The following is a 21,673-nucleotide window of genomic DNA, read 5'->3' as shown; positions in this document are numbered from 1 at the left end:
TAATAAAAAATAAATTATATTTCTAATTGCATAATCTAAAATACTGTGTAATCCATAATATTTATATGTATTTTTAGATTGTACACTACAAAATAGAAAATTTCTTGTATTCAGTCAGAATTGCACCGAGAATATAACATATCTCAGAATGGATATTTTTGGAATTTTTGAATGTATGAAAGCACGGGTAGAAATCATGGAGATGCGGGAAGAAATCACCCAAAAGGGGATGCCATACATATTATTAACCTATTTTGATGAAACAGCAACTAACAAGTTTCATGAGATATCAACATTCTTGAGTCCAGAGTGCACATAAAAAAGTTCATACTGTTATCAATGTTTACAAATGATAGGACCTAATAATGCCCTAGTGGTTCTTGTAAAATGCCATATATACACTTTAAGTAACACAACCTAGGAAATACTTAAACGAGAACATCCTATGAAAAGCTACATAGATACAAAGTTTTTGTTTTTTTTTCGTGGTAAGTCTCATATGCAAGTTGATGCCTTTGAAGTCCGTTGATTCATCCCAAGCATGATCACAATTACGGTTACATCGTCATGGTACTTCCTTCTCCTCCCAGCTGGAATGTTCATCAACTCTTCCATGCTTAAACCTGCATGAGCATTTCTTAACCAATAATCATATAATAAAACAAGCAACATTTATATTGATGAAAATAAAATTCAATTTAGCATAAGATATGGAAAAATGACCGGCAGAAACAGCTGCTCTAGCCACGAGCTGCTCTATGAGAAACTTTGCTGGATCACCAAAAGGGGTGCTCAAGATATAAGACTCTACAAGCTTTACTGCCTCATCATTGCTGAAGAAGTCAAATAAACCATCACTCCCAACTATAACAAATTGATCGGAACCTGAGATTCTATGGACATTCAGTGATGGTTGAGTGGATATGTATGGTGGGCTTTTAAGATCACGAACTCGAAGGATTCCCATCAAAGCATCATTCAAAATTTTCTGCACCAGAATAAAATAAGAAAATCAAATCTATGTTTAGTACTTGGTAGGACAAAGATATATTCTTTGCAACCATCCACTCACAATCACAGTATGTAGCTTGAATTTAAAGGTTTATAATTATCACCTTTACTTGCTAAGACATCAGTACCAAAGTCTTTTGGTGATCGGAGAGAATACCAACCTTTTTCAAGTAGCCAACTCCAAAAGCGCGAGTAACCTTCAGTTTCCCTTTCACTTTTCCTGCTACAACGATCCTGGGATCATCGGGATGTTCAGCCAGAAGTCTAGTTCTTTCAACTTCATTATCAACAGTGTGATTATCTGTAAGCTGTATAGCCTTGAGTCTCTCACTCGTATCCATTCGGTAACCTGTAATGCAAGTTGCCAAAACTGCTCTGCTGTCACCTAGATTAAGTGTATACAAATCATTACCATGAAGAATCACTAGTAAAACACAAGATCCAATAGAAACTAAATCTGGACGTTCCTCCATTTCCCGCTCCACCATGTAAAGGAAATCATTCTCTGCCTGACTAATAGCACGTTCAAGGATATCAAGTATCCCTTTTGAAAATGGATCACATGATAGTTCTGACTTAGTAGTTAGACTACACTTTGCATAACATCCATGATTAGAATCATTTAATGCTTTAAATCTTGCCATAGATTGATCCTCGTGATAAATAAGTCTGTCATTCAACTTACATTCCAGGGATTCATCCAAACCCCCATCATTATAAGCTTCGATGTAACCTGGCTCCAATTCCTCGATTAACTTGTTAAAGTATGATATGATGGTGTCATACAGGGTACCAGCCAGAAAATCGGCTGCATCTCTTCCATTAAAGCCATCATAAATTGCACAGAAGAGCCACCCATTTTCTTCAGAACAAACTGCCTGAACTCTATCTTCACCAGCAGCTCCTCCTGCTACTTGAACTTCCTTAACATTAAGAAAACCTTCACTTCTGGAAGGATCGGTCATGGATTTTAACGTGCAAGAGTCATATTCAAGGATGTCACTTGTAGTAGAAGGACTGCAGCTAAGGTAAGACAAACTACTTGGGAGGGAAGATGATAGTATGTCCAACTTTGAAAGACTTGGCGAAGAGGTTACCTTACGAAATGAATTAGGAGAGTCCCAACTTGGAAGGATCTCTTCACCTATTTTACCATTGCAGATGTTTGTGTTGGCTAATGTAGCATTCGCACTTAAGGCTGCCCCTGACAAGCAAGAGAAACTACTTGTTCTACGTACTCCAGGAAGGATTTTGCAGCCACTGGCAACCTCAATGGGAATACCTCTATCACTGTTGCATTTATAGCCAAAACTTATTTTAAGTTCTCCTTCAGAACTAAGCATTATACCCTGCGCTAAAAGATCCGTTCTCAATAGTATCAGTATCACAGGTATACATATACTGAAAGGAAAACAACACAAATATTCCTATATAATATAAGATGATAGGAAAACTGATTTTTGTTAATTGATTTAGGGATTAAGATTTAGGATAAGTTTGGAATTAAATGATATGAAAAAGTATTAAAATAATAGTAGTGTGAGTTGTAATGAGATTGTATAAATAATTTGAGTTGTCAACATATCATTACCCTAAAACAAAATAGATGTATATATAACCAAAGTGGTTATAGTGCATGAGCATTGCAAGGAAAAGACAAATTGCTAACAACCATCTGCTCAACAATGTTGCCAGTTAACGAATATGATAATATTTAATCAAATATGTGCGTCCAAAGGTTCTAATGTATTTGTAAGACAATAAGACAACCGAAAGATATAAACAGAGAATAAGAGGAAGAAGGTTTGTAAGCGGGGAAAGAGGCATGTAACAACTGGAGCAAGCAATTCCCTCCCCTTGCTCACTCACTCAACTTTTCAAAGAAACACAAAATACCATAACAATTTGACATGTGATCACCAAGCACTAAAATATATTATGGCTGGAATTAAAAAATGAGACTTCAAATTTGTAGAACTTGTACTTAAAGCTTTTCGGTATCAGCATTCTGTTCCATATATAGCCAGTTTATTTATTTTAAGATTTTGATGAACCTCATGGATTCTTTGGGGAATTGCTGATATCGAAGAGATGATTACAAAAAGCATCCAATTCAGAGATTTCGATCAAAAGATTTTATTTCATTCTTTATCCCTGAGTCAAGAGTATCAGATCTTCCATCATGATGCCCATTATCCATACAGAAAGGTCCATAGCAAGACAACGAAAACAACGAAAGTCCAAACCATAATGATTACCCAAATGATTCATAATAGTTAAGAAAAATGAAGCATCTGCACAGTAAAATATTAGCTTCAGCCCAAAAAATTGCAGGCAATACACATGAGCAGGGAGATGATAAAAATTAAACTGCATAGCTAGCTTTCTCTACGTGTGTATAACGTTATTATATAACTCTTTGGTTTGAAAACCAAGATTAGTTCCACCACAAAGACCCTCCCACCACCCCATTAAAGAAAAGAGGGAGGGGTGGTAAAATATAAACATTAATTCATTGAGAAAGGGTGTCCAATGCCCCAGCGATGAGCAAATGATGGGAAGCAGATTTTGGTTGGCACCAATTTCTCTGAGAGAGAAGGTGCCTACTGTGAAGGTATTGGTATGAGCAGGCAATGCAAGTAAAAGTTGAAAAAGCAAAAGCTGAGGTGAAATGAAAGCATAGGAAATGCTAATAATCAGAGACAGCCCACCCGTAATAAAGAAGAAACAATCGAAATCGAGCGATGGCAATCCGTTGGAAAAGGCATAATAGAGAAAGAGAAAATATTTAAGAAAAGGAACTGACCAGTGAGGAAGCGAATTGAAGAGTGAAGAGTGAAGGCAAAGAGAGAGGGGGAATTGTGAGAATGCGGGTATGATAGAAGAGAGAAAGGAGTGAGCGAAAGTGCGAGTATATATATAGAAGAGAGTGTGTGACTTAGCAAATCCCGAAAGGGCAGAGAAAGAAAATATGTGTGTGTGTGTGTGCGGCAACAAGTGGAGAATACGTATCACAATGAAATTGCATTTGGAATTGGATGGTATATATTAGCCGTTGCCAACCCAAATCATCTCTCTTTCACTCTTCTTTCTCCTCTTCGTTCTTTCGGATTTACCCTATTCTTCACCAACCCTTCTTTTCTCTCACTCAACGCTTCCTTTCTCAACCCGTTGACTTTTCCTTTTACTCTTTCTCTCTAACTTTACTATTTATATACAACATATCAACTCATTCCATCATCAATTACGAAAATTCAAGCTATTAAATTAGCAAACACAGTTATAATAATAGCAAATTTAGATATTAAATTTAACCCATGATATAAAATTAATAAGTAAAATCATACATGATGTCGCTCTTTATATTCATAAGCTATTTTTACTGAAAATTATACAGATCTAATTTTATTTTTAACAGTTAATAAATAAGAGTATCTAAATGGGGCAAATCATTTTTTTCTCGTTATCTTTAAAATAAGAACAAAATGAAAAATACAGTAACATCTCTATAACGTGTTTGGATGCATCTCCACCAAAGACAGAATGCATCATATTTGAAGTAAGTATATGAATAATAAAATAGTTACATAATAAAATATGAATAAAAAAATGAAAAAATACCGGTCGATGTTAATTAGAGAAATCTCGTTTTAAGGTAAATGGTAAATTCGGTTTCAGGTTGATTTAATTTTGAATATGTGAAAAATACAAAGTGATGGTTAAATATTATAATTTGAAGATAAAATAGTTTTTAGTTTAACATAAAAATAATCTTACAAAAGTTAACCGTTACTAAATTGAGAAGAGTGGATCCATGGAAGGATAAAATTATTGGTTTAGCCTGTTCTAACAAAGAGTAGCATGAGTAGTGATGGATGTTGCTTTATGGTATAGAATAGATGCTGATTACATTACTGCCAAACACATGCAGAGATGCTGCCAGTGAACTGAATGGCTGAACGTTGGGTTCCCGTTGTGTGCTGTTGCTCTTACTTTTGCACTCACGTGTCTCCATACAGAGTATTTTTGCCCAAAATAAAAATCACCAACCAAATAGGAAATTGAAGTAATAATAATAGTGTTAGCAGTGCATTTCAAGATTGGTTCCTTCCTGGCACACTTTTGACCGAGTAATAATGCTGGTTATAATGTTACGGCTTATTTATGGACCATACGATATTCACGAAGGATGCTGCCACTTTGAACAAAAGGGTGTGGCGGCTGATAGCAAAAGAAAGTAGCTGCGCATTATACCCTTCCATGCAGATTTTACACGGACCATTCTTGCACCCCTATTATTGGCAGCCTAAACAAAGAAAAAGAGTTTCGACTTTTCACAAGGTGCCAAACTCATCACTACCACCCATTTTTTTTATTTTAAATTTTAGTAAATTCAATTTTCTCATTAGCATGAGAAGAGCTGGGACACAGAAAGATCAAAATCATTATGATCGTGACGTGCATAACTCTTTGGAGAGGAGGCGACAAAACCACATACCTACCTGCATTTGAAACATATTGTCTAGTAGTCAACAGATCAATACGCGTGAGTTTGAAGCAAATCAAAGGGTGATTGATTAGTTTGATTTTTGGAAATTAGAACCAGGATTTGGATTGAAGAGAATATGGCATGTCGAAGTGGATAAAGATGTCGTGTGTAGGGGCAAACTACGATACTCTGACAATATTTCCCACTTATACAATACATGAGATTATTTTAACTTGTTCAAAACCTTTGTTTCTTTTATAATCTTGTTTTCTTTTGTAAATGTTTACAAAAACACTTTATCTAAATAAGGACCTAAATAGAAACTACAAATTCAGCTAGTTTTCTGCGATGCTTATCTAAGAGCAGTCATAAGTATGGAGCTAAATTAGCAGTTTCACAGCAGCAGCTCAACCGCATATAACTAGGATTCAACTTTGTAATAGACTTTTGTCAGCCCCTTCTTCGAGCGAATTTGAGAAACCTGATCAAATACACACATTATAGAAGCATACAACATAAACTTGTTACCAAGCAACCAAATATAACTAAAAAAGTCTATCTTTTTATAAACCAAGTAAGAAGTCTTTGAACAACAAAGTTTTCATTAATTCAACAGTTTCAATGAAAGAATTCATTGGTGCTACTTACAAAGAGTGAAGCCTGCTCATTACAAAGAACAAACTAACACAAAAATATCAAATCAAAGCAATCTCGCAGAATAGTTCAAAATAATGGGATTTCATACCTTAATTTTTACGATGTCTGAAATGTCAGCAACATGAGTACCACCACAGGGGCAGCCAGGATTATCTCCTATCCTCACAATGCGAGGTGTGCTTTCCTGTGAGAGGTGAAGCATCAATATTGAAACAAACTATGGTGCAGAAAATAAGAACAAAACCAGATTGATCGTAGAAATGAAATTAACATAATTTTGTATACTATACTTTAATATATTATAAGAGTGTGATGATAAGAGTGTGATGTACATAAATGCGAGACAGTGAATGCTATCCATCAGCTAATTGCACAGAATTGCTCCAGTTAGTTACATCATAAGAAAGTAACACACGAGCAAGAACCCTGTAGCTTGGGCGTTGAAATATATCAGACATTCTAAAACTGCTTACCAGATACAATCACCAGTTTCATACTCAATAAAAATAATGAGGCATACATTGATTGACACGTAAACAAAAAAGGGAAAACATACAATACAGCTACTTCAAAAAACTGTTTTCATAGACTAAAACAATTCCACACTACTCGTAAATCAATTTCTCATCTAAAATTTGTAGAGTTTTGAAAATTATTTTAAAACAAGTGCTTCAAAAACAAACAAAAATTAGAAATAAATGTTTTCTCATTCTCTTTTTCTGCTTTCTTCGAGTACTCCAAAGACAAATTTTTAGAAAACAAAAATGTGCTCAATAGAAAAACACGTTAAAATATCCTCACGTGACGCAAATTTTAGAAATCATACAGTTTTCCAAAACAGTAAACCAACATGATCGAAGTCTAATATATGACACTCTCCAGGTCGGTTCTAGTATAGGGAAAGAAGCCAGTCATATTGGCGACACTAACACACAAATACAACAGTAACCAAGCAAAGGGACAACAGCTGTATTCCTTCACTGATACTGGGCTTGAACTGATTTTATCACATTCACAATGACTGGAACATGAGTTTCTTCAACTTTCATCACAACAATTTCATAGTCACGACTTATAGGTGGAACTTTGACAGCAAATCTAACAGAAGTTTACTGTTTTATGCAAAAAAACAAAAGGTCTTGCCCACACTGGAAGGCACCTTGTAAGATAACAATGTGACAGGAAAGGTATAATGGTTATTGGTTATAGAAAAGCTAACTAGTTCTGTGTAAAGAACACAGGCAATTATTTGCAGTAAGAATATACATTTTATACACTGACCTTAGAAATATAATCAGGAAGACTCCCTCCGCAAATCTCAGCAGCATCACCAAATGGTAATATATCAACAGAAATCTATATCGCAAGGTGAAGATTTTCAGAGCCTGATGTCACATATAAAAAACAATTTATGAACATAACAACTTACTCTTCCTCCCATGGAAATTAATGCATTGGCCTCCAGCTCTAGATCCTTTTGCTTACTCTGCATTTCATTTTGTGGAATTGTACCCTTATATTCAACCCAAGGCCTGGAAATGATGCAATAGTCAGTACGGAGCAAACTTTTGTAACTTAGGAACACATTTAAACCGAATACTTATGGGAAGTACAACAGCAGGAGTTTAGCCAATGTAAGATCTTTCTTTTGAGAAAACCCCTAAACTGGTCTTCCACATATTATTTTGTTATTATATTAGTCTTTTAAAGATTCTTTTCACCATACAAGTCTCTCAAAGATCTAAACATCACTAAATTCTATATTATAAAGGACTGGTTAAAAAATCACTAGAAGAGTAAGGTGGCACCATGCTAATCTTTGTATGACCAATTTCATGCTTTATTGTATTTGTAGACTTCTAATAAACCCACTTAATCATCATTAATATTATCCTAGATCAGCAATGATTTGATAACTTGAACATTGCCTCTTAGCTCGAGTATTAAATAGATCACTTTCAAGTCTCAAACCTGGTTCAGATTAAGCAGTCATATCCAAGCCTTGAATTCAGTACACACCAAAAGCATAAAAAGCAGTAAAATGATATACCCATCAGAAAAATGGTAGGCTTTGCCAGGCTCTAAATGACCCAATCCTATTCTTGGCAGACAAATATCAAGCAAATGTCCTGCTGAATGCAATCTACACAGAGAAAAGCAAGGAAAAATGAGATTTACAGAAACAGAATTATAAATTTTCTTATAAGCAGTGCAGTAATCATAGATTCGAAACAGAAAAACAGCCCAGCAGAAATAAAATCCAAGCTAGAGTACACTCTAAAAAAGTACTAATTAAAAATTGGCAATATCATATGGTCCACTAGGGAAGAATGGAGAATAGATAGTAAGACATTTCCCTAGCTGCACAAGAAAAATAAAAGTGTGTTTAAGAAAAATAATTTATATAAAACAAATGACATGTGGGATATCTCAACTCAATCTAAAAGGAAGTGAAGAAAAACATAAACAGAAACATTTGAAGAATTTCATCCCCTGAAAAAAAAAGTAAACCTGGAGTTCAGTTTTCGCCTGTGCTCATCAACAAAAAGTGAAACCTCATTCCCTTTTTCGTGTGTAGGCTCAAATTCCCCTCCCTCATTCTCAAAGAAACCATAGTGAAAAACCTACATCATAATAATAAAAAGAAATCCAAGGATGTGTACAAAATAATTGATGACCCCAGAGACAGGTTCAACAAAAAAAAAGAACTTTCTACTTGAAACTTACAATTCCTCCATCTTTGGATCGAACATCAGAAACCAGAAATTTGTTTTCTGAGCCATGAATGAGTACAAAGCCAGTATCCGCGGGTTGACCACCTCCTTGCGGATAGAATATTGTACGATCCAATATCAAAACCTGTCTACCATCATCGGCCTATTCATTTTACATCAATAACGAAGCAAATTAAGATTTCCTTCTTTGTATTTCCCACATATCTCATTTCTCGTCTCTCAAAAATTAGCGGGTGTATAACTAACAAACAAACAAATAAGAAGTAACAGAAACTAACCTTGAAGTAAGATAATAGCGTGGCAGTGCATTGGAGGCTCCACATGTCATCGTAGTATTCCAGCTTCGTGGGATTCTTATACAAATCCATAGCATCTACGGAACCCTGAATCTGTTTATTTGGGTTTTTGTTTAGTATCATAAATCGCCCCGTGAATGTCTCAGACTCATACACCACCAACCTGTTCCCAGTTTTGGTACTTGATACATTATTGATAAATATATACTTTTAAAATAACTATATAATGGGTAAGTTTGTTTAGACAATATTAAAAATAATAGTTTTTAATAACATACTTATTTAATTTAATTATTAAAATAAATAGAATATATTTTTTTTTAAAACACACAAATTAAACAAACACTTAAAAAAGTTGTGATACAATCTAAATTATATTAATTTATTTATTTTAGAAAAATTGTCTAAGTCTTAACTTTTTTTAAACAGTGAATTTTAAAAAACAAGCATGTGACTGTAGATATTCAACCTAAAGTGTGGGAGTGGGTGTTTGAGTAAGAAAATAGTAGATCTAATTTTTTTTAAGGTATCTTATATAATATAAATGTGTATATATATATATATGTATTTTGAATAAGTAATGAAATGTTTTATAAATGTGTGTTTGTTATATATTTATTAGTTTATGTATGCTTAGTAAAAATTATATATCACAAAGCTAATATCATTCATTCATACTCTAATTTGAAATTATAAAGTTATTTTTTTTATCGAATCATGTTGTAATAATTAAGTACCTAATATTACAAATAAAAATTCATAACAAAAAAAACTTCGTTCTCTAAATCTAAAAATAATATCATACTAAAATATGTACTATCCAAAATTCAGTTAAAAGATTAAAGTTTACACTATCTCAAGTTCATAAATATCACACAGTGAAATTGAAAAAAAATAAAAATCAATTGAATCACACAAATAAATATGTATCATCAATTTTTTATCGAAATAAATGAGACCATGTAAGTCAATTCTTATCACTTAGATAATCAGTTTAATATATCAATTCAAAATAGTTATACACATTCAAAAATATATGTGATTATATTATACACATGTTTTTAAGTTGATATAAATGTTAGGTATATCTGTATAGATGAAAAGATTTAAAGATGTTATTTAATTAATGATGTGAAATAAAATGTGTTTATATTAATAATAAGTTATAATGTAATTTATGTGGCAAAATAATACGAGAAATTTGGGTTTATAATTTTTTTAAATATATATATATATATATATATATATTGTGATGTATTTCATGTTGATACCTAATTAAGTATCATCATGGATTTTATGAGTATACGGTGAGGAGACATGATATATCATAATATAAATAAAATGTTATAACTACATATCTTATCATCAATCATGTCTTCTCGCGAAATATAAAAATACAAAAGAAAAATGGTTTATTGAAAACTTCTATAGACTCTCAAGAAAACTTAGTAGTAACTCTCTTTATTACCTACACAATACATGTATATTTCACAAATAAAGAATATTAATAAAGATAGACATAAAAAGGATAATGAAAGCATTTGATTCAACTCAGTTTGCATACTGAGAGGTGCATCTAATTTAGGAGAATCAATTAATTAAAATTCCTAATTCCTCTCTCCACAATCGCTATCACACTAAAATTATTAGTTGGGTGAAATCTCATTAATTCAATAGCTCACTATTTGAAATTTGTTGACCAAAATTATGTAAAATTTAATATTTTTGCATAATCAATTAGAAACATGTGTGTCTCAGTTGATATTTATTTATTAATTATCATTTCAATGACTAAATAACTTGTACCGTTCGGGTCTCGGTCTTGGCCATTGACCAAAAGTCAACGAGGGACCCCGTAGGTTGGACCCGCAAAGGAGGTTCAGTTGACCAAGGAGGAGCCTTGTCAGGCTCACGAGTAAGGGGAACCGAGGAGGAGGCGACATCGTATAGGAGGCCTAGGATCACGAGTCAGAAAGGGGTGGCTTGAAAGCCACACATCAGCTATCAATACGGAGAGGCCCGGATCACGAGGATCCATGCATGAGGTGTAGGGAAGCGGCAGTACGCCCCACCATTAGAGAGCCACTGGGACCGATACGACTCACCAGAGTCTCGTTCTAGGGGCGATCGGCATGCACGGCACGTGAAGGGGCAGAGTACGCTCAGCATGGATGACCCCTCTGATATTGGGCGTATGAGTCTACGCCTGAGTGGCAATCCCGCACCAGATGCACTTCGAGAGGGTAGCCTCGCACATTGGAATTTCCCTAAGCTTGGGTTATGGTGTCGTGAAGGCGCGCCTGCAGTAATGCTTAGTGATGGAAGAGGGCCAAGCACCAACCCAAAGGAGAGCCAAACATCAAGACATATTGGGCCAACTACAAGGGTCATGACTAAGAGGCTCGATGAGGATTGGAACACTACTACTGATGGTAGAGAAACTTACCTTTACATGTTCCAAGAAGTCCAAAATCAAGCACAACATAGTCTTTAATTTCTTGTCAAAGTAGCATAGGATTTTCCTTTGTAAAATTGTTTAAATTGTAATTAGGTTATATGTTGGCTTCTAAAAACCAACCTAAGTTAGATTAGGGTTTCTAGAAACACCTAATCTAACTAAGGCCGGTCATTTAGACCTAATGGCATCACATGAGACACACCTTGTCACACTTGCCATGTGAGCTACCATTAGGCGCCAACTTGCATTTCATTAGGATTTGAATTTCCTACCAATTTGGCTTTTCATTTCCGGTCCTCCTTGGCTATAAAAGGAGGAGACTACCTCATGTTTTCACAAGATTAATTCATTAGTGAAATGCTGCCAAATTTGTGCCATTCTCACTCTTTGCCTAAGACTTCTTAGGATTAGGTTTTTAATCTTCCGAAACTTTCACCTCCAAGAAGAGTAGGCTTCACCTCTCTCAAATCATACTTCTCATGCACCTCCAAGGCTATCACAACTCCTAGGAGAGCCTTGTTCCACCATCAAACCATGGAGCTTCCGCAAATCCACTAAAAAACCACAAAGAAGAAGACACAAATCCATCATTTGGTATCATGAGCTATGGTTCTACAAGAGCTAAGTGTCTTCTTCCATTTTTTATGTTTGTGTTCTTCTTATTTCCGTGTTGTTCTTCACTTCTTCATGTTGTCTTGCTGTTTTTTACATTTTAATTTGATTTAGGTGTTGTTTGAAGAAATTCAATCGGTGCATTGTGTTCAAATTGTTCTTGAGCTTCTAATTTTCACATTTGTGTAGGAATCTATATAGAATTGTGTTGCTGCTTTGTTTTTAGGTTGTTTGAGTCTTGTTTTGCAATTCTATTCGGTTCATTATATGTGTCTTAAGTCATTTTATTTTCTGAATCCTATTATGTTTTGTCTAAGTCATGTTTCTCCTAATTTGTCATCAAATCCTTGTAGTGCTAATTTTGTTGATAATTTTGGTTTCTTGATTTGATTTGAGTCCAGATTTATATTTCTGTGTTTGTTGATCTTTTGGTGCATTTTTCTTTTAGTTTGAGTTCATATTTGTGTGCTAGATCCATACAAATTCATATACATCTACTCCATTGTGTTTTTGAAGTTTCTTATTCTGTTTTTAAATTCCAGAATTAGGATTACTCTGTTTTTCAAATTCTGTGTTGGCTGTTTGTTTTGTTATGAATTTTAAATACGTTGGAGAAAAATTCTGAAAATCTGGATTTATACAGTTTGATGTGTTAGAAAATCAAGAAAAAAAATAGATGAAAAGAAAAAATAGAGAAAAATTGATAAATAAAATAAAAAAAGAGTGCATCCTGGCGCCAAAATATACGATAGTTGGACAGTGATTTTGAAAAATTTATCACAATTATTTGGTGCATGTTTTTGGTGTGATTCCAGCGCCAAAAGTGTGCTAAGACATTGAATCGTTTGCGGTTAAAATTTCAGAAGCAAATTCAAAATAGCCAGCTCAACATAAATTTTTTAAGCCACGCTTTGTGAACCTGAATTTTCCAGTAGAGTTGTTTTGGTTTTTCAAATCATTTCTAGTGCCTTTCTTTAGGTTCCGTTTGTGTGCCATCCTTTGTTGAGTGCCTATTTTTATTTGCTTGTCCAATATCATTCAAAACTCTTTCTAAGTTGTGTCATATAATTCAAATTCATTTGATGTGGTCCTGTTTTAAAATTTAATTTGTTTCTTGTTTTTATTTCTTGACCTCTAAATTGTTGGTGGATAAAATTCAATTGGTGCTTGTTAAGTGGAATTGACTTTGTGGTGAGTCTATCTCTACTTAGTAGGTACTGTTTTGGATATTTTAATTGTCTAATCATAAGAGGTTAAGGCAAGGAGCTGCAGCAAAATACAAATACAAATACAAACACATACACTTTGGAGAACACAACAAAGAAAAGCAATTACAAGCCATGGAGTGCATAGTTTAGGAAATCTGAATTTTAATTTGTGTAATTCAATTTCTTTGTATTTCTTTGAGTTGTAATTACATTCAACCTTTGATTAATTAGTGGACTAATCACGTGTAGACGGTGAGTGTGTCTTCAAAGGCTCCAAGTGTCTAAGAAGCCTCACCTTAGGATTTTCCTAGTTTAAAGCTTTGTAGTTAGCAATCTTTAATTGTGTTTAGCTAATTGCTTTACGTTAATTACTTGTTTAGCATTGCTTATTTGCTTTGTTTGTTTAATTGCTTTGCATTATTTTTCCTTTGCATAAAATTTGACTTTTAATTCCTCATTGTGATCTAAGTAATTTACTTAGAAAATGAATTGTGTGAAGTTTTTGAGGGATAGGTTTTGGCAAGGAAAAACTTGGTACTTAAGAAGTCCTAGTGACTCACCTCTCTTTCCTGGAAAGCTACCTTCACTACTTTCCTTTTTTTTCTTGAAGTAAAATACTTTTAAACACAAATCTTTAGTCATGTCAAATCACTCTTCTAAATCTAATGAAAGTGATATAAAGTCCATCAAATCTCTTATAAAACAATTAGCCAAGGACTTTCAATCACTCTCATATAGACAATTGGAGCATGAGGCCCAAATCAAAGAGTTGAGAATGACTAAAGAAAAGAATGAAAACTCTCAAAAAAAAAAAATACGTTCTCATGCATCTAGTTCTCAAAATCATGATTCTTTTGGGGAGGAAAGCCTTAGGATAAATGAGTACTATCAACCACCCCCTAGGAGAACTAGAAGAGATAGAAGAGAACAAGAGGGCCCAAGAGAGGTTAGGGTAGACCTACCCCATTTCCATGGAAAAGAAAACGTAGAAGTCTATCTAGATTGGGAAATGAAGGTAGAACAATTATTTGCTTGCCATAGAGTAAGTGAAGAGAGAAAAGTACCCCTAGCCACTCTTAGTTTCCAAGGGAACGCTATGTATTGGTGGACGGATTTAGAAAGAGATAGGCGTCTTCATAGGGAACCTCCCATAGAGTATTGGAATGATCTTAGGGGAGCCCTAAGACGCCGCCATATACCCTCCTACTATAATAGGGAGTTGATGGACAAGCTCCAAAGACTCCAACAAAGAACAATGAGTGTAGAGGAGTATAGGCAAAAGATGGAACTCTATATGATGAGAGCCTCCATTAGGGAGAATGAGTCCACCACCATAGCTAGATTCTTAAGTGGGTTAAATTTAGAGATAAGAGATAAAGTTGAACTCTTACCTTATCAAGACTTGAATGATTTGGTTCAACTATGTATCAAAGTTGAACAACAAAATTTAAGGAAAACTTCAAGTCGAAAGGAAGGTTCATACCCTAACTCCTATCCAAAAAGAGATTTTAAAAGGGAGGGTAGTACATCCAAGGAAAAACCAAAAGAGACTCCCAAACCCATAGGCAAAGATATGCTCACTCCACCCATTCGCACTAGGGATGTTAAATGTTTTAAATGTTTTGGAAGAGGACATGTGCAAGCACAATGTCCAAACCAAAGAACCTTGTTTTTGAAAGGAATAGATGAATATACTAGTTGTGAAGAAAAACCTAGTGAGAAATAAGAAGGGGGAGAAGATGAGAGAGTGTATCCTTTAGAGGGGGAATTATTGATGATTAGAAGAACCCTCAACAACCAAACTAGTGTAACCATGGAAACACAAAGAGAGAACATCTTTCACACAAGATGCCAAGTTTTAGAAAACATATGTTCTCTCATTGTGGATAGTGGTTCATGTTGCAATTGTTGTAGCACTAGGTTGGTTGAAAAGTTAAATCTACAAGTAGTCCCTCATCCTAAACCTTACAAGCTTCAATGGATAAATGAAGATGGGGAACTAACTGTAGATAAACAAGTGAAGGTCGAGTTTTCTATAGGTAACTACCAAGAGAATGTTTTATGTGATGTAGTACCTGTGGAAGCTTGCCACATTTTATTGGGTAGACCATGACAATTTGATAAGAAAACCTTGCACAATGGTCTAACCAACGAAATTTCCTTCACCCACAAGAAAAAGAAGTTTGTACTTAATCCTTTACCACATTCCCAAGTGGTAAGAGATCAAATACAAATGAAACAAAAGAGGGATGTGGAAAAAAAATAGAAAAAGAGAAAATCCTTAGGGATCGAAAGGCGTGGGAAAAGAGTGTTCCATCAACAAGACAAAACAATTGAAAATACCTTTGAAAATATGCTTCTTGTTGAACAACCTAGCCTTATCTTTTGTAAAGGAACACTTACATGCACTGCCACAAATCTTGAGACTATGATTCTATCTCCTCAAGTAAAAGATCTTTTAAATGAATTTGATGATATATTCTCTAAAGAGGGGCCCATAGGACTTCCTCCTTTTAGAGGTATAGAACATCAAATTGATTTGATTCCGCGAGCAAGTCTACCAAATAGACCAGCATATAGAACTAACCCCGAGGAAACAAAGGAGATAGAATCTCAAGTACAAGACTTGTTAGAGAAGGGTTGGGTGCAAAAGAGCCTAAGCCCTTGTGCTGTACCTGTCTTGTTGGTGCCCAAAAAGGATGGCAAATGGAGAATGTGTTGTGATTGTAGAGCCATCAACAACATCACCATCAAGTATAGGCATCCAATCCCAAGACTTGATGATATGCTTGATGAACTACATGGGTCAATCATATTTTCCAAAATTGATCTTAAAAGTGGATATCACCAAATTAGAATCAAGGAGGGTGATGAGTGGAAAACCGCTTTTAAAACCAAGTTTGGACTATATGAATGGTTGGTGATGCCTTTTGGTCTCACTAACGCACCTAGTACATTCATGAGGCTCATGGATCATGTCTTGAGAGATTGTATAGGTAAATATGTAGTAGTTTATTTTGATGATATCTTAGTTTATAGTCAAAGCCTAGATGACCACCTAAGACACCTTAGGGAAGTTTTCTTAGTGCTTAGAAATAATAGTTTGTTTGAAAATAGTGATAAGTGTACTTTTTGTGTTGATAGTATAGTTTTTCTTGGTTTTGTAGTAAACAAAAAGGGGGTACATGTTGACCCTGAAAAAATCAAAGCCATCCAAGAATGGCCAACTCCACAAAATGTAGAAGATGTGAGGAGCTTTCATGGTTTGGCTAGCTTCTATGGACGCTTTGTGCCTAACTTCTCAAGTCTAGCTTCACCACTCAATGAGTTAGTGAAGAAAGACACTACATTTTGTTGGGGTGAAAAGCATGAACAAGCCTTTAAAAGGCTAAAAGCTCAACTTACTAATGCACCCATTCTAGCTTTACCAAATTTTGCTAAAACTTTTGAGCTAGAGTGTGATGCATCGGGGGTTGGCATAGGTGCGGTTTTGTTACAAGGGGGGCATCAAATTGCTTATTTTAGTGAAAAACTTCAAGGAGCCACCCTTAACTATCCCACCTATGACAAAGAGCTCTATGCACTTGTGAGGGCATTAAAGACTTGGGAACACTATCTTGTTTCTAAAGAATTTGTTATACATAGTGACCATGAGTCTTTAAAATATTTGAAAGGCTAACACAAGCTCAATAAAAGACATGCAAAATGGATGGAATTTCTTGAACAATTTCCTTATGTTATCAAATACAAGAAGGGAAGCACAAATATAATGGTGGATGCTCTCTCAAGGAGACATGTGCTCTTTTCAAAACTTGGTGCTCAAATTCTTGGATTTGACAACATAAAAGAACTTTATCAAGAAGACCAAGACTTTGCATTCATCTTTGCTAAATGTGAACATAGATTACAAGAAGGTTACTATGTGTCCGAGGGGTATCTTTTTAAAGAAGACAAACTTTGTATTTCCCAAAGAACACATAGAAAACTTCTTGCAAAGGAATCACATGAAGGGGGTCTCATGGGCCATTTTGGAGTTGACAAAACTCTTGATCTTTTAAAAGGAAAATTCTATTGGCCACACATGAGAAGAGATGTCCAAAGACATTGTTTTAGATGTATTTCATGTTTAAAAGCCAAATTTAAAACAATGCCTCATGGACTTTATACTCTCTACCGATTGCAAATGCTCCTTGGGAAGATATTAGCATGGATTTCATCTTAGGACTTCCTAGGACTGCAAGAGGTCATGACTTCATCTTTGTGGTAGTGGATCATTTTAGTAAAATGGCACATTTTATTCCTTGCCACAAAGTGGATGATGCTCAAAACATTTCTAAACTCTTCTTTAGAGAAGTGGAAAGACTTCATGGTTTACTAAGGAGTATAGTATCCGATAGAGATCCAAAGTTTATAAGCCATTTTTGGAAAACCCTTTGGGAAAAACTTGACACTAGACTACAATTTTCAACATCTTGTCATCCTCAAACGGATGGACAAACCAAGGTAGTCAATAGATTTCTTGGTACTATGCTTAGGGCAATCATGAAGGGTAACCACAAATCTTGGGATGAGTACCTTCCCCATATTGAATTTTCTTACAATAGAGTAGTTCACAAGACTACTAATGCTTCTCCTTTTGAAGTTGTATATGGTTTTAAGCCTCTTACTCCTTTGGATTTGTTACCCCTTCCTAATCCACAAGAATTTGTGCATAAGGAATGATCTATCAAAGCTGAATTTGTTAAGAAAATGCATGAGAAGGTTAAAATGCAAATACAACAACAAACTGAGAAGTATGCCAAATACAACAATAAGGGGAAGAGAGAAATCATTTTTGAGGAAGGAGACTTAGTTTGGCTTCATCTTAGGAAGGATAGGTTTCCAACTAAGAGGAAGTCCAAACTTAGTCCCCGTAGTGATGGACCCTTCCAAATCCTCAAGAAAGTCAATAATAATGCTTATAAATTAGATTTACCTACCGAATATGGAGTACATGATACTTTTAATGTCATTGATTTGTCTCCTTTCGTAGGTACTAATGAAGAAGATGACATCTTGGATTTGAGGACAAATCCTTTCCAAGGGGGAGGGGATGATGGAAGAGGGCCAAGCACTAACCCAAAGGAGAGCCAAACATCAAGACATATTGGGCCAACTACAAGGGCCATGACTAAGAGGCTTGATGAGGATTGGAACACTGCTACTGATGGCAGAGAAACTTACCTTTACATGTTCCAAGAAGTCCAAAATCAAGTGTAGCATAGTCTTTAATTTCTTGTCAAAGTAGCATAGGATTTTCCTTTGTAAATTTGTTTAAATTTTAATTAGGTTAAATGTTGGCTTCTAAAAACCAACCTAAGTTAGATTAGGGTTTCTAGAAACACCTAATCTAACTAAGGCCGGTCATTTAGACCTAATGGCATCACATGAGACACACCTTGTCACACTTGCCATGTGAGCTACCATTAGGCGCCAACTTGCATTTCATTAGGATTTGAATTTCCTACAAATTTGGCTTTTCATTTTCGGTCCTCCTTGGCTATAAAAGGAGGAGCCTACCTCATGTTTTCACAAGATTAATTCATTAGTGAAATGTTGCCAAATTTGTGCATTCTCACTCTTTGCCTAAGACTTCTTAGGATTAGGTTTTAATCTTCCGAAACTTTCATCTCCAAGAAGAGTAGGCCTCACCTCTCTCAAATCATACTTCTCATGCACCTCCAAGGCTATCACAACTCCTAGGAGAGCCTTGTTCCACCATCAAACCATGAAGCTTCCGCAAATCCACTCAAAAACCGCAAAGAAGAAGACACAAATCCATCACTTAGGTTAGAAGAAAACACGTGGCAGAAACACTTAGCAAATGTATATAAGCCTTTCTGAAAGGCTAAGTAAGGTACGTTTTACACGTGACGTTCATTACATCACATTCTTTACACACACTTTTTCAGAGACTTAGGCATTTGGCAAGCTCTAAAAGTGAGGGAGAATTCTGTTAGAAAACAGTTACATTCAGTTATGTGCTGCCAAGAACACTGAGCTTGTGGTGTTCTGCGATGGTAGCGCGGTGATGTTTTCAGCCATACTGACTTGAGCGTCGGAGTGCAAACGGTCGCGAGAGTGCCCTTTGCTCTTCTGTTTCAGGTGCTCATGGCGGAGGAAGGAGAGCAAGATTGAGCGAAGACGAAGGAGCTTTCGAGACGTGGATCGTTGAGACGCACAAGGACCTCTTAGCTCAGCCGGCCGAAACATTTGGCGCCCACCGTAGGGCTCGTTCTAAAACATCTGTCCCACCGCGAGAGGTTCAAGATCCAGAGAAGTTGCAGAGGTTTGTGAAGTTCGTTGAGGTTTTCAAGAATTTGGTGAAGTTAGTCAAGAATCTTGGAACGTTCGTCAAGAAGCTTCAAGATTCACTTTGTTCTGCAAGGATTCACTGAAATCCTTCAAGAATCACCAAGAAATGAGAACCACTAGGCAATGCTCCACTGCGCTGGTGGAGGAGGGAAGTTTGACCTTACAGCAGGTCATGGAGATGATGCAAGGTCTCTAGGACGTGATGGCGGCATCGCGCGCTGATCAAGAGCGCATTTAGATGGACTTGGCTGCGTCTCAGTCAAGAAATGAAGAGCTGCATCGAGCGAATGAAGAGTTGCGACATGAGTTGCTCAGCCAGGGGGGAGTCCAATGCCCTTCTCGCAAGAGATAATGGATGTTGTGATCCCGGCTACGTTCGTGGGGCCAAAAGCAACGTTCACGGGAATGGAAGATCCGGAAGCACACCTCACAACATTCCACACTTAGATGATGCTGATTGGTGATTCTGATGTCGTCAGGTGCAAGTTGTTCATGAGCACGTTGGTAGGGACGGCAATGGAGTGGTTCATCAGCCTTCCAGACAGCCACGTGACATCATTTGCACAGCTGTCAAAACTGTTCAGGGAACAGTATATAGCAACTCGTGCTCCCCCACCCAATTCTTACGATCTCTTTGACGTAAGGCAGTACCAGGGGGAGATGTTGAAGGAGTTCGTGAATCATTTTGGGGCTCACGTGGTGAGGGTGAGCACCAAGGACGAGTTGATGATCGTCCATGCCTTCATGAAGGGGATATGCCTTGGGCCTTTCAGCGAATCGCTTATCAGGAGTCGCCTAATAAGGCATCGTGCGGTGGCGCATATTGCAGCGGAGGGCGAAGTAAATAAGAAGCGTGCGAGTATTGTCCCAGCGTGCCCTAGAACATCGTCACATTCATAGCCTTTGAGGGTGAATGAAACAGCGACAGGAAAAAGGGGTCAGGGAGGGAAGCGACCCTATGAGCAGAGGAAGCCTCAGGCTAAGGGACGGTCAATCGCCAACAAGCCGGTGAGGCACAACTTCGTAGTTGAGTTGAAGAACCTGATCATCGTGCCCAACATAGCGGATAGGTTGAAGATGCCAGCTAAGTCGGACAAGGTGTTGGAACAGCGTAAGGATTTGTGGTGCGAGTTCCATCAGAGGTTCGGTCATACGATCAACAACTGCTTGGCATTGGCGCATCAGCTGGATGAGCTAGTGAAGATCGGTTTCCTGAAAGACTACCTGGCGGGGGCTACGCCAGCAAACGACCAAGCCCATGAGATGCCTATCCATGGGGAGATCCACACCATTGCAGGCGGATTCTCAGGCGGAGGTTGCACCTCCTCCCAACGCAAGAGATACGCGCGTTCGGTGATGTCGGTGGAGGAGCAAGCAGCGGACGATTTGCTCGACGTCGACCTCACATTTACGAGGGCCGACCTTCGTGATGTTGTCCCCCATGACAACGACCTTGTGATGATTTCTGTTGTAACTGCAGGGAGGAAAGTGCACAGAGTGCTTGTGGACCAGGGGAGTTCGGCAGACGTTATGTTCTGGTCCACGTTCAACATGCTGTAGTTATATCCTGACTTGCTCAGGCCATACACGGGGTGTTTGTATGGCTTCGCGGGAGATCAAGTGGAGGTGCGGGGCTATTTGGAGCTGAGAACGACTTTTACGGACGGCTCCGCTTCTCGCACGGAGAATATCAGGTATCTGGTGGTGAACGCCCATTCAGCGTACAACATTTCGTTGGACAGGCCGGCGTTGAATCAGCTAAGGGGGGTATCGTCCACCCGCCACATGAAGATGAAGCTCCCAGACTTGAGTGGAAAGATGATCGTGATCAAGTCCGATCAGCAGGAAGCTAA

General features: G+C 36.8%; 3 protein-coding genes and 1 pseudogene across 7 annotated transcripts; 2 read left to right on the top strand and 2 right to left on the bottom strand.

The window, feature by feature from the left end:
* Positions 1 to 310: 310 nt before the first annotated feature.
* LOC137806887 (Protein phosphatase 2C family protein) lies at positions 311 to 4,119 on the bottom strand. Of its 4 annotated transcripts, none has more exons than XM_068607249.1 (4): positions 3,818 to 4,119; positions 1,173 to 2,365; positions 724 to 988; positions 311 to 623 (listed from the first exon to the last, which is right to left on the bottom strand). In XM_068607249.1, the coding sequence occupies exons 2-4, from the start codon at positions 2,352 to 2,354 to the stop codon at positions 496 to 498; spliced, it is 1,575 nt and encodes a 524-aa protein (XP_068463350.1). In that variant the 5' UTR covers positions 2,355 to 2,365; positions 3,818 to 4,119; the 3' UTR covers positions 311 to 495. The 4 variants fall into 4 exon arrangements, with proteins under 4 accessions (XP_068463350.1, XP_068463351.1, XP_068463352.1 ...); XM_068607250.1 differs by having other exon boundaries at positions 3,723 to 4,023; XM_068607251.2 differs by having other exon boundaries at positions 1,173 to 2,360; positions 3,723 to 4,010.
* Positions 4,120 to 5,726: 1,607 nt separating this feature from the next.
* LOC137806888 (threonyl and alanyl tRNA synthetase second additional domain-containing protein) lies at positions 5,727 to 9,416 on the bottom strand. 2 transcript variants are annotated; one of them, XM_068607253.2, is made up of 8 exons: positions 9,171 to 9,416; positions 8,885 to 9,034; positions 8,669 to 8,781; positions 8,208 to 8,300; positions 7,587 to 7,689; positions 7,439 to 7,513; positions 6,246 to 6,341; positions 5,727 to 5,981 (listed from the first exon to the last, which is right to left on the bottom strand). In XM_068607253.2, exons 1-8 carry the CDS (start codon positions 9,309 to 9,311, stop codon positions 5,922 to 5,924), a joined length of 831 nt encoding a protein of 276 aa, XP_068463354.1. In that variant the 5' UTR covers positions 9,312 to 9,416; the 3' UTR covers positions 5,727 to 5,921. The 2 variants fall into 2 exon arrangements, with proteins under 2 accessions (XP_068463354.1, XP_090156663.1); XM_090300537.1 differs by lacking the exon at positions 8,669 to 8,781 and having other exon boundaries at positions 9,171 to 9,359.
* Positions 9,417 to 14,106: 4,690 nt separating this feature from the next.
* Positions 14,107 to 15,579, top strand: LOC150028751 (uncharacterized; annotated as a pseudogene).
* Positions 15,580 to 20,336: 4,757 nt separating this feature from the next.
* On the top strand, positions 20,337 to 21,673 carry LOC150028750 (uncharacterized). The gene is made up of 3 exons (XM_090300095.1): positions 20,337 to 20,679; positions 20,743 to 21,317; positions 21,401 to 21,673. The coding sequence occupies exons 1-3, from the start codon at positions 20,337 to 20,339 to the stop codon at positions 21,671 to 21,673; spliced, it is 1,191 nt and encodes a 396-aa protein (XP_090156221.1).

The sequence above is a fragment of the Phaseolus vulgaris genome, chromosome 3 (assembly GCF_051622355.1).
Source record: "Phaseolus vulgaris cultivar YP4 chromosome 3, ASM5162235v1, whole genome shotgun sequence".
Lineage (NCBI taxonomy): Eukaryota > Viridiplantae > Streptophyta > Magnoliopsida > Fabales > Fabaceae > Phaseolus > Phaseolus vulgaris.
Note: the sequence above shows the minus strand (reverse complement) of the source record. Positions and strands in the feature narration are given on the sequence as shown.

Bases quoted from the DNA above. Each gene is read 5' to 3' on its own strand.
- LOC137806887 (XM_068607251.2), bottom strand. From the start codon at position 3,779: ATGCCTTTTCCAACGGATTGCCATCGCTCGATTTCGATTGTTTCTTCT. The intron at 989-1,172 runs GTTGGTATTCTC...ATTCTGGTGCAG, and splicing joins GAGTTGGCTACTTGAAAAAG to AAAATTTTGAATGATGCTTT. The intron at 624-723 runs GTCATTTTTCCA...ATGCTCATGCAG, and splicing joins TAGAGCAGCTGTTTCTGCCG to GTTTAAGCATGGAAGAGTTG.
- LOC137806888 (XM_068607253.2), bottom strand. From the start codon at position 9,311: ATGATACTAAACAAAAACCCAAATAAACAGATTCAGGGTTCCGTAGAT. The intron at 9,035-9,170 runs GTTAGTTTCTGT...TAAAATGAATAG, and splicing joins CGCTATTATCTTACTTCAAG to GCCGATGATGGTAGACAGGT. The intron at 6,342-7,438 runs GTCAGTGTATAA...CACCTCTCACAG, and splicing joins TTCCTGATTATATTTCTAAG to GAAAGCACACCTCGCATTGT.
- LOC150028750 (XM_090300095.1), top strand. From the start codon at position 20,337: ATGGAGTGGTTCATCAGCCTTCCAGACAGCCACGTGACATCATTTGCA. The intron at 20,680-20,742 runs GTATTGTCCCAG...TGAATGAAACAG, and splicing joins AGTAAATAAGAAGCGTGCGA to CGACAGGAAAAAGGGGTCAG. The intron at 21,318-21,400 runs GTGCTTGTGGAC...TGACTTGCTCAG, and splicing joins CAGGGAGGAAAGTGCACAGA to GCCATACACGGGGTGTTTGT.